The sequence below is a fragment of the Pavona decussata genome, unplaced genomic scaffold, assembly GCF_977016875.1.
Source record: "Pavona decussata unplaced genomic scaffold, jaPavDecu1.1 SCAFFOLD_137, whole genome shotgun sequence".
In the NCBI taxonomy this organism is placed as follows: domain Eukaryota; kingdom Metazoa; phylum Cnidaria; class Anthozoa; order Scleractinia; family Agariciidae; genus Pavona; species Pavona decussata.
Window position 1 is genome coordinate 3,486,153 of NW_028145550.1, and position 11,348 is coordinate 3,497,500.

Below are 11,348 nucleotides of genomic sequence, written 5' to 3' on the forward strand. Positions count from 1 at the left end.
CGTTATGGGCCACATAGGCCTAATGTATGGTTCATTTAATTAACATACTGCTGCCCAGAGTAAGAGTTCTCTTACGTGAATTGCTGTAAACGCACAAACTTTTCTATATGTCAGGGCATTCAAGTATGCAATGAAGAAGAAGAAGAAGAAGAAGAACCTTTATTGATTTATAACGCTCAGGGTAGCCCATTCAGATGCAAAAAGCTCTCTGTTATCAATGGGAGTCCTGAAAACAACAATGTACTAAACCTATAATATTAATATTATGCATGATTAGAATGCAAATTACACATTGTGTACTATATATCTAAAGAAAGTGCAGCCATTTTATTAGGTCACTGTGTTATCAGAATATACAAGGATGAACGTAGGGAGAAAAAATAGGAATGATCTAAAAGCTGGGAAGATTTCTTTAGGGCTTTCTTTTCGCAACTGCTAAAGTTGCGTAAATAACTGCAAGGATCTTTCTTCTTTTTAATCTTTTACCCGCAGTTCAAATGTATGTTTCATATATTCATATTAATTTATTCATCCTTCACTGGTATATTACAAACTCACAATATGATAGCTTTGATAGCTCAGTTGGTAGAGCACTTCACCGGCATTACAGAGGTAATGGGTTCGAATCCTGTTCAAGCCTGACTTTTTGTCAGGCTTTCTTTTCAGAATTGCCAAAGTTGCATAAATAACTGCGAGGATCTTTTTCTTCTATTTAATAATGGGGTGGGTAATCAGAAGGTCATTGGTTCGACAAGCTGTTGGGAGAACTCGGGTTTTCTTTTTCTGAGTATGCCTGAAAAATAGATCTTTTATTTATTAATACCAGGCTTAAAACACAACATCGCATTTCCTTCACCTTTACCACTCATCCGATCCCGAATAACTTTTCAGAAGCTCCTAAATTCCCTTTTGTGGAACTGTTTGTTTCTTTAGTGAAACAAGAAGGTTACAATGAAAAGTCACTGCGAGCTTTTAAGAGCTTGGAGGGCTATCGTTTGTCATGTTGATGGCCACGTAGATAAGCTTCTCTTTCATCCAATAGAGGCGAAAAGTTGTTCAATTGTCAAGTTTGTCAAACCTACTGAAAAATCGAAGATTCAGGATGGGTAAAAAGTATATCGTGCCGGTCGCTGGTTATGAATCAAGATGGGAGCATATTTTCAGGATACTGTGCTTCTAAGGACGGGTGAGTTTAAAGTATATATTTACATATATTATTTACATAGCATTTACATAGTTTTGTTACCTTTTGACAAGTGCAAATTTTATACAAGAAAGGTCTTTGAATGGTAGATTTATTTTACACTTGAATGCTTAGTTTCTTTGGCCTTAAACCTTGCTATGGAATCTTTCCATGATCGTTCCAGTTACTCGCCTTGGCTGTTGAAAGCAGACAAAATGAGAGTGAAAATAAAGTTCATTTGTCTTGAACGCGTGCGGGATCCCACGAAGCTATTCCAATTATGCAAGCGGAACTAGAAAAGCTAATTTGCCCCGCGAGCAGAAACTTGACATTTATACCATCTTCCGGTATCGTGCATACTCAGAGTAGCGTGATTGGCTATTGTCATCATCCGAAACCACGCTACTGTTCCTACCTTTAAACTCTGCCGAGCTTCACAACCAATTCCCTTGTACAAACTATGATCTTGGGCCGTTAATTCCAGTTGTTTCGTGTCTTGCAACGGTTCTTTAGAATAATAGACCGAGACGAAACGATTGAAAAGAGATTGGAAAGATGGAGCGCGAGTTGTAAATAACGGGAACTTTTCTTGGCTTCTTGAACTCATGCTAAATATCCATAAAAGGCACCTATGTTGGAGGCGGAAAAAGTGAAAGTGACAGTGGACTTGAATGGCATTGCGTAAGCCTGACGGAAATCGAGCAAAGCGCGAGCTTCTTGCATTTCATACAGCTGGTGCCAAAGTTTCGCCGCAGGTCATTAATAATAGGTCAGTTAGTTACTTTGCCTTATATTCTAAGTCATTCAATTCGGTCTGATTCAGTTTTGAAGTGCATAATAACAACTGCAATGTTAGGATTTCACTTGTGTCTCTTTAAACAAAGTCATCTTTTTGCTTATTTGCCGTTGGCCTTTCCTTCTTTTTGTCGATTAATTGAAGGTCGAGATATTATTTATTGCTCTAGTAGATAGTTGTGTTATTTAGTGTGAGCTACATTGTAGATAATGTGATTGTGAATTTTCCTATAGATATGACACCTTTATGTAAACAGGGTAACCCTTTCAGGAGCTAGAGCAACTGCTATCAACAGGGGCCCTTACAAAAGAAAAAATACATAAACTAAAAGACATACGAAATACATGATGATGTCAAAAGTGAGTATAGCTCTGTACTTGCTCTTACCATGGCAACAGTTACTTTTGTACAGTTATTTCACTTATGAGAGCTCGAGTCTTAAACTCAGAAACACGGCAAACATGGGCTCCCATTTTATCCACTGATAACCATCTAAGAGTATTTCATCCCTCCCTTATGAGTTCATACTACGGAGATATTGTTATTTAATATCTGCAATATAATATTTCAATCAAGGTGGCTGTGTTTCAGTTTGAGGTGCGTTATTATACTGACTGCGATGCCACTGGCCAAAGAACACTTCTTCAGTTATTATTATTGATAACAGACACGGGAACTTGATTACACAGGGACACGAGTCGGTATAAGAGCTAGAGTCTTAAACTCAGAAACATGGGCTCCCATTTTATCCACTGATAACCAGCTAAGGGTAATTCATCCCTGCCTTATGAGTTCATACTACGGAGATTTGTTATTTAATATCTGCAATATAATATTTCAATCAAGGTGGTTGTGTTTCAGTTTGAGGTGCGTTATTATACTGACTGCGATGCCACTGGCCAAAGAACACTTCTTCAGTTATTATTGTTGATAACAGACACGGGAACTTGATTACACAGGGACACGGAAAAAAACAAAAAAAACTTTCATAGTCATGCAATTGTGACTTAACCTTGGCAGAAGGAGAAGCATTTTTCTGAATTTTGATGGGTAAAGCTTATTCGCCCTGCGGGCAGAAATTAAACATTAAAAGTCTCTTGCCGTTGTCCTCTCATGTTGCCCACTAGATCTTGTAATGAGTTTTATCCCAGGATTAATGATCGGTGAGTTAGTTAAACTCACTCAACCATTCCACCCTTCATGCTGCTTCATTTTTAAACATTACGATGGTGACGACATTGTTGTTAATCACGACTGTGAAACAATTCCATAGTCTTCTTTTGTTTACTCTAGACAATTCATGACAGCTGTGAGATTTTGCCCCACTCTGCTGTAGGTCTAGACAGTTCAAAACTTCACTGAGCATATTAATCTTCATAAGGAATGGTTTTCTTTGTCCATTACAAAACACTCACACACTCGTTGTTGCGCAACGTTTGTTAAACTTTTTAAACAGTCAGACAACGGCTCTTTTTTCGCAGATTAAAGTAAAACATTCTTAGTGGTAACCACCACAACAAAACGCACTCATTCACAGGCGTCGACTCTAGATGCAAATGAGGTGTGGTTTGGCTATTAATCGTAACATTGTTTTGAATATGCGTATTGTTCGTGTGATAATTATGGTTATTTGGCAAAACGACTAAAATACAAATTGGACCGTTAGCCCCTGGATACCAATTCCGGCTATTGTTTTGTTTTGTTTTCTTTTGTCTGTCTGATTTTGTGTCGCGAGTTTTGTAAAATATAATTGGCAGGCAAGAGTGTTTTCCACTGATTGTTTAATTTCTCGTTGAGCTCACACACCGTGAACTCTTAATCTCTTTACTCCTATGTTGACATAGACATGATTGGCTATTTCACGGTCACACTGATATTTAAACCGTGTCACCTCGTAGTTTTTCACACTATAACACTCAAAATTGCTGCATGATATATTCGTACAATATTCAACAAGAGAACGGCAGAGGTTTCGAGTTGCTTTTAACCTTTTTCTGAACCATACCATTCGACATGATTCAGTGTCTATAAGGCGGCTTGCAACAGTTTTTCTGGCGCTGAAGTGGATCTTTTCAAATCAATATTTTGCATGGAAGCCCTGCCTCAATTTCCATCCTACTACGCCACTTTTGCAATCTATGATCAAATTTTGTGTTTTTTGTTGGTTTCCAAGTAACAGCTGTCACCATAGCAACAGGGAAGCAAAGCGTATCATTTTAATAACGTCGATTATCTCAAAATCTAGTCAGACACTTTACAACGAAACTTTCAGGAGTTAAACTACTCAACCTAGACAACTTGTGCGCGAAATTAGAAAAAAATCTGTAAGAGCGTTTTCAAGTAAATAATGAATCATTTTTTTATGGGCTGATTTTAGTTATTGCCGCTTTTTTTGTTAAAATCGCTAGAAAACTTCTCATTTCTGTCCAAAGGTCTTTTATCACAGCAAAACATTCTAAAAGTACTTTGAGCTTCTTAGGTGGCTGTGCTGTCAAGAAATGAAATTTGTGTTCCAAAGACGTTTAAAATAAGTCGGGAGGCTTGCAATTTGCATAATTTTCGGTCGGAGTGGTTACCAAGTCGTCGGCCTTCAGCGGCTGAACGCCCGGCCTCGGCAATGTTTGTTTGTTTTGTTCCTTATACTAGGACCTTCCTTCCGCTAGCCGGATCTTCCTATCTCTCAGCCAGGAAGATCCTATCGCTAGAAAGATCCTAGCACTAATAGTAGAGTACTTAGGAGAGTGTGCAACTGATGTTCCTTCCACGTAATGACGTCATCTACGTACCACTCCTTTGATAGATCAGATGATGGCAACGGCCAATCGTAACGCGCACAGAATTTTCGTTAAATATTGTGTGAAGCAGTCACACTCTTCGTTAGACGATTCGTATATATGTTTAGTCACGTAACTATGTTGGGTGGGCCTGATTGTTCAACTGAGGGTGTTGAGTCGAATACTTGAACACAAGTAAATTGGGTGAAAAGTCCATAGGGATTCTTTGGATATTGTTGTTGTTGTTGTTTGCCAATAGTTTTTGTTGTTTTCTTTTTGTAGTGACATGATGGCAGATGACCAAGTGGCAGTGTCAATAGAGCCAACAGAATTAACGGAAGATGATCAAGACAGTGGTATGAGAAAATACGGTCTAAAACCTAGAGAGGGGAAGGGAAGAAAAAAGAAAACGAAATAACAAATGCAATTACGACAGTAGAATATAAAATGAGTTTATTGTTGGTTCTCCTCCTCTTCTCCTTTGTTTTTCTTTTCCGGTATCCTCAAAAGCCAACTGATTAGTTCCAAATTGCAATGCTATCTGGATTGTCCCAGTTAGTACTCTGCAATATACATTGACACTTTTAAAAATAAAGTGATTTACTTCATTTTTTATTTTTCGTTCCAATAGACCATTTTACAGTTGTTGCTGTGTTACCTTGCTTATGTCTGGAAGCGAGGCTGCCGGTGACCTTGTTTTGATACAAATCTCTTTACTTTTCTTATGCAAATGCAGGCTAGTTTGCATCACAACAACGCAATTTACATGATAAAAACAGTGAGGTCTGTATCAATACAAGGTCACCGGCAGCCTCGCTACCATTGAAAGGCCCGGTCACTGAGTAAGCAACTGTAAAATGGCCTATTGAGTATCGTGAAACCAAAGACCAAAGTAATTTCTCTAATCAATCACCACAGACGCAAAGAGAACAGAGAATCAATGAGAATCCAAAGCAAATACAGGTAACAGACGTAAAGCGTGGGAACACGTCACGAAGTCAGCAAAGCACGAAACGTAGCAAGGGAAAACCAAAACGAAACGCGAAATAATTTCGACATTTAGTAAAACCTCGATGATTTAGTTCTTGAATTATAATCAAAACTAGTTGAATTGTCGATTGATTAATTGATTGATTGATTGATTGATTGATTGATTGATTGATTGATTGATTGATTGAAAAAACGACTGACTAATGGCTGGTGGATGGAGGGGTGGATGGAGAGTTCGCTGTTTGCTTAGGTAAGCTTCCACTACTTCAAGTAACAAGTGAAGTAAAACTTTTAAAGCCTGAATTCAATTATCCGGTGTTTTATTTTGCTTACCAGAATCCTCTGGCTGCTCAAAAGAAACATCAACTGGACAAAATAACGAGTAAGTGGGGGATTATTTGTAACTCAGAATGCTCCGGTAAAAAGGGGCCAGGTCGGAACTTGTTACCTGGAACTTCTTAACTTCTTAGCTGTTTTGATACAGTTTTTGAGAGACCATACTTCACTTTTTCAACCGGCTAATAGATGGTCTTCTCCGAAACGAATAAATGTGAATTTTACACCAGTTATTGGTTTTGGATGGAGTTGTCAGGATTGATATTTTGGCGAAAACGATATTGTCATTACAACGATAAGCAAAAACTTTGAAAGATCCTCGGTACGTTTTTGTCAGTCTCACGTGAAAAGTACAAATTAAATTGTTTGGAAAGTTGGAACACAAGAAGTCAGCTGGATTTTTACATAATTTTTCTCCTTTATAACAGAGGTATCATTTTCTCATGGATAGATTATTACCATACTGGGTGTAATTTCAGCCAATCAAAACTTTTTGAAGACTGGGCATGAAATGTGTCAACTTTGAGCTGTTCTGCGAGTTGTTTAAACGTTTCTCTAAATGCTTGACGAAGAGTTTCTATTGAATGTTTTTCCACGCCCAGGGTGTTTGCCTTTCTTCATCTGCTGTCCTAATTTTGTCGTTAAACGGTCAGACTGATTGTCATAAAGGTCAATACTCGTTTATTTGTGCCTTGCAGACTCGTCTTGGATAACAATGGTTTTGATCATGAGGAAGGAGGTATGTAGAAAACTGGAAACAATTCTACTCATGCGCTGGACTTTCTTGTCGGTAACATTACCAAGTGATCTAGCGTGGGTATAAAAGTTAAGAACGGCTGCCTGTAAGAATCGAGAACTGCATTTCAGCGACCACTCGGTAGAATTTGTGATATTTCGTCTGAAGATATCCTTGGATTAACTATTTTATTTTCGAAAATCATATTTTAAAGTTCCAAGGTATTTTATTTTTAGAGAAAATTGCAAGAGTTTGAAATGCGGTCTAGGTGCGGTCACGGGCCGATGAAAACTGCGAATATTTAGGTCAAAGGACCAAGCCCCATTCATGGTGTAAAATTACCCAATGAACCTGAAACTTTACAAAAACCTAGACCAACCATCTCCCAAGAAAATTAATACAATAAACATTCCAAACTCGCTGGCTGCTTTCTAAAGTATGCAGACTTGTGCACGCTACTCAAAATGGCCTTGAAACTAATGCATATTTTCATTAAAATAAAAGTGTTTCTGGTATGTAATTTTCTTTAAATTAAATCTCATATCTCGAAAGAAGAAGAAAAGAACTTTATTTTTTCCAAGTTTCAAGCTCTGATTCAAACTCTTTCCCACTCAAGGAAGATCGAATATGCGTGCGATACTTACGGCTCGCAATTCACGTCACGAATTATGAGATCAGAACCGATTCACAACACTTGACATCTGGAGCCCGTGAATGTTTCCAAACATCACATACTGGGCCCTAAAACTAATCAGACTGACTGAAGACAGCCATTCTATGTTTTTCCATCCTAGATTTTTTTCCTATTCTTCTCTAAAATAATATATTTATTCCGGTCAATTAGCCTACGAAACATGTGCAACAAATTTGCATACCATTTCGATGTCGCAGGAAAAAGTAGTGCAAATCAAACTTTACAGCTCCTTTATCTTCTTAAATGAAGCAGTCGATCAGTAAAATGGAGAAAAACGTGTGACTTTGTTCCTGCCGTGTTGTTTTGAGTGTTCGTTTTTAGCAGCGACAGCTCAAATCAATAAGCCAGTGTGACAAAACGTCTGTAACTCGATACTCACTTCGCTGATGTGGATAACGCGCACGTGATCCTGACCAGGCATTATAAATAAAATACCTTGGAAAATAAAATACCTTGGAACTTTAAAATATGTTTTTCGAAAATAGTAATCCAAAGGTATCTTCAGGCAAAATATAAGAAATTCGACTAAGTGGTCACTGAAATGCAGCTCTCGATTCTTACAGGCAGCCGCTCTTAATACTATACCTTTTGAATTTTTTTTCTTTTCATTTTGCAAGTGAGCCCTCTGGAAGAAATATTTTTGACAGTAACCTCTGAGAACGTAATAAATTTATGTGCACTTATACATGGGAGGGCAATATACAGAAGGAATAGGCCTCTTGCAATAAGAAGTCACATGACTCCTTCCCCCCCCCCCCCCCCCGCAAAAAAATGTTGGAATGCAATTGACAATAGGAAGACAACGAGCTCATCAAAATTTACTGTAGATCCCACATCTTAATGCAAAACATCAAAGGTAGAGCTTTTTGGGATTTCAACAAAACTGTAACGATTTAGTGCGGCCTCCTCGTTGGGGGAAACGAATTTCCCTTCCAACATGGCGGCCAGAACTCCAACGTACTTTTGCGTTGCTTAATGTTTGTCAACTACGCTAAACAATAGTACATTTTAAGCTTTCCGTTGATGTCAGTTTGTAAAGTTTAGTATAAAAAGAAGTTGTTCATACATTTTAAAAGAAATCCATTATGGTCACGTAACCAGACAGAAATTACCATTATTTCCAAACCAATTTAAACGTTCGATATGGAAATCGTACTATTATATTTAGAACATTACTCCATATTCATTTCAGTCAGGGGTTGTAAAAAAAATCCCTGTATTCTATTAGTGAAGTGATTTTCCTCCCGTCGCAAAAATCGTAAGTTTGGGCAGGTTGAAACTGTTCAGTTATACTTTAAAATTGCCAAAAGTGGACAACGGAAGGTTGAAGGAAAGACCTAAACCTGTTTTGGATTGACTCATCTTGAAGACCTGCATCTACTGTGTACAATCCCTGCACCAGCTTTGATTTTTTTTAAACAACTTTATTGGGTTAAAGGCTTCAGGGTTATATGATAACTCTTATTATTAAATTCTCAGCCTCGGATATTGCATTTCTAGCGTTCTGATTGGTTCACTAAATCTCGGTTATCAGCTCATATACCGTAGTTTGACCTTATTTGGAAAACGAATGCCCCAGGTGTCGCTAAGCTAAATTTTTTTTCGGCGGGAAGCGAAAGTTTCTTCGGAAAGATGTAGAAAAAAAGAAAAGAAAGAAATACCAAACAATGCCATCTCAATATAACAACAATAAAAGCCACAAAGTTTGGTATGACACCATTTAATGGTACGTATCTCTGAAGTTTCCTTTAAAATCTTCAAAATTGCAAGATTTTACGATTTTTTAGATCACACATTAACAACAACAATAACAACCGGTAAGCTTCAAAAATTTCAGGATGGCTTGCAAATCCTGGCGGTAAGAGGTTAAAACCAATCGAAGAAATTTCTCAGGAAGAGCTTTATGCTTGCCTTTATGTTTTTTACGCATTTACGAGGACTTCAGGAAAAGTTCATCTATGAAATCCGTACGAGCGGTGGCCATATTAATGTTCGTTTCCGTCGCTCGGCGCCACTCAGCAAAACATTTGCACAAATGTGCACAGCTGTTACGCTTCTCAAATAAGCTTGAAGTTTAAAAACTTGCTCTGAATGGTTGTCTCAGTGAGGTTGTACCTCATACACTTGGACTTGCCTGAAGTGTTTTAAATCGTCCGCGAGGAATTCAGTTCAGCATGAAAAAGGCCGTCCTTGCCCTGATCTCTTCCTCCGCTCGGCACCACACAGTAGAACATTTGCTCAAATGTGCACAACTATTACGCTTCTCGATGAGCTGGAACTTCAAAAGCACTTGAATGCTAATCTCAGAAAGGTTATAATTCGTACATTTAAACGTTTCTTGAATTTTAGATGTCCGACTGTGTCCGATTTTCTTGGCTTTCGATTTTTCATTCAACTCCGTTTGCAAAGAGCTGCGCGTGTCATGTGATCATTACATTTCGCGCGCTTTGGTCGGAAGCTGCCTCAACATCCGTTCCTTTTAATTTGAAAGAAATTTTTCCTTTATAAAATATAAAAATTCAGTAAACTTCAACAGCAATATCCAAACGTGGAGAATTTAATAAAACAATTATTCCATTCGCGCTTGTTGGATATGAGATTAGTTATAGCCAACTCGGCGCTTCGCGCCTCGTTGGCTATTTACCATCTCATATCCAACGCGCGCTCATGGAATAATGAGGCTGATTTAGCAACAGGACGGGAACGTCATTTGAGGACGCGAGAGCGCGCGGAAAAGTCTGGACGCGAGCATATTTCGACTATATATGGGCATTCTTCATGCGCGCGCCGTTGTCAACTGACGTTCCCGTCCTCTTGCTAAATCAGCCTATTGTTAAAGAACGACATTGATCCCAGTGACAAGGACAGTCCCATGCAATTTTCCAAGGGGAAGTCTTTGAGATTCGTACTTGAATTGATTGTCCTCCTCTTTAACGGGAAGAGGCCATCTTTCGTTAAATGTATAGAGCTCTGATTACGAAACTTTGCAGACTCTCTTGTGGCTGCTGAGCTAACTTGGATAAGCGTGGATAAAGCTCATTCGCCCTCTTTTCGTGATAGTGTGATCTCGGGCTAAGCTTTAATTTTGAGGGTTCCTGGGTCCACCAGGCCTTCCAATAATTTCTAGATCTCAATCCAGGATTAATGTCTCCGCTTGCTTCTACTTGACAAGACGACTCCATTTTTCTGTGCGTCTGTTCACATGTAAAATGTCGTCAAAATATGGGGAGAACAAAAAAGAAGCAGCGGTAAAGGACTGGTCAAAAAGTATGGGAGGGGGTGAGCTGGAGCAGAGAGGGGGTGGGTCATCAGTCTTTAAGCCCTGGGCAATAGTTTTGTCAGTCATTCAAGGCTGCCAAAATTAATTGCTGGCAAGGAGTTTTACCGCGAAAGATGGCTACAATTTGACTAAGATTATTTAATTTCACAACTTCTAAAAAACACAAATATTACTATTATAACAACAACAACAGCAGCAGTAAAAGGCAGTCTATGACTGCATGTGGCAAGTGGTTTATTCTAACTTGTAGAATATTGCAATAAAGAAACAATGCTGTATAAAATGCAGAGGGATAACTGAGGAACTCTAGTCAAAATAAAATTGCCAAAATTGTGACAAAAGGAGGACTTCAGTGGTTAGAACTGAGTTTGTTGGTTAATGCGCTAGAGGTTTTGGGTTTGTGTACACAGGAACGGTAATAGATAGATATGGTTTGGCTCTCCCATGGTTTTCATAAGATCGCGTGGTGAAGAAATTCTGCGAATCAAGACGTCCAGATAATTAGACAATAAGCTTTCTTAATTGAAAATTTTATTCAGACAGACCTGTGTTCACCCCT

The 11,348-nt window shown here is 38.5% G+C and overlaps 1 protein-coding gene across 1 annotated transcript in view; it reads left to right on the forward strand.

Moving 5' to 3' along the window:
- Positions 1-1,318: 1,318 nt before the first annotated feature.
- LOC146467382 (short transient receptor potential channel 5-like) overlaps positions 1,319-11,348 on the forward strand; it is a 61,389-nt gene continuing 51,359 nt past the window's right edge. The window contains exons 1-3 of the mRNA XM_085126045.1: positions 1,319-1,952; positions 5,036-5,109; positions 6,080-6,125. Of these exons, the coding sequence (XP_084982171.1) occupies positions 1,855-1,952; positions 5,036-5,109; positions 6,080-6,125 (218 nt within the window). The 5' untranslated portion in view covers positions 1,319-1,854. The remainder of the gene's footprint in view (positions 1,953-5,035; positions 5,110-6,079; positions 6,126-11,348) is intronic.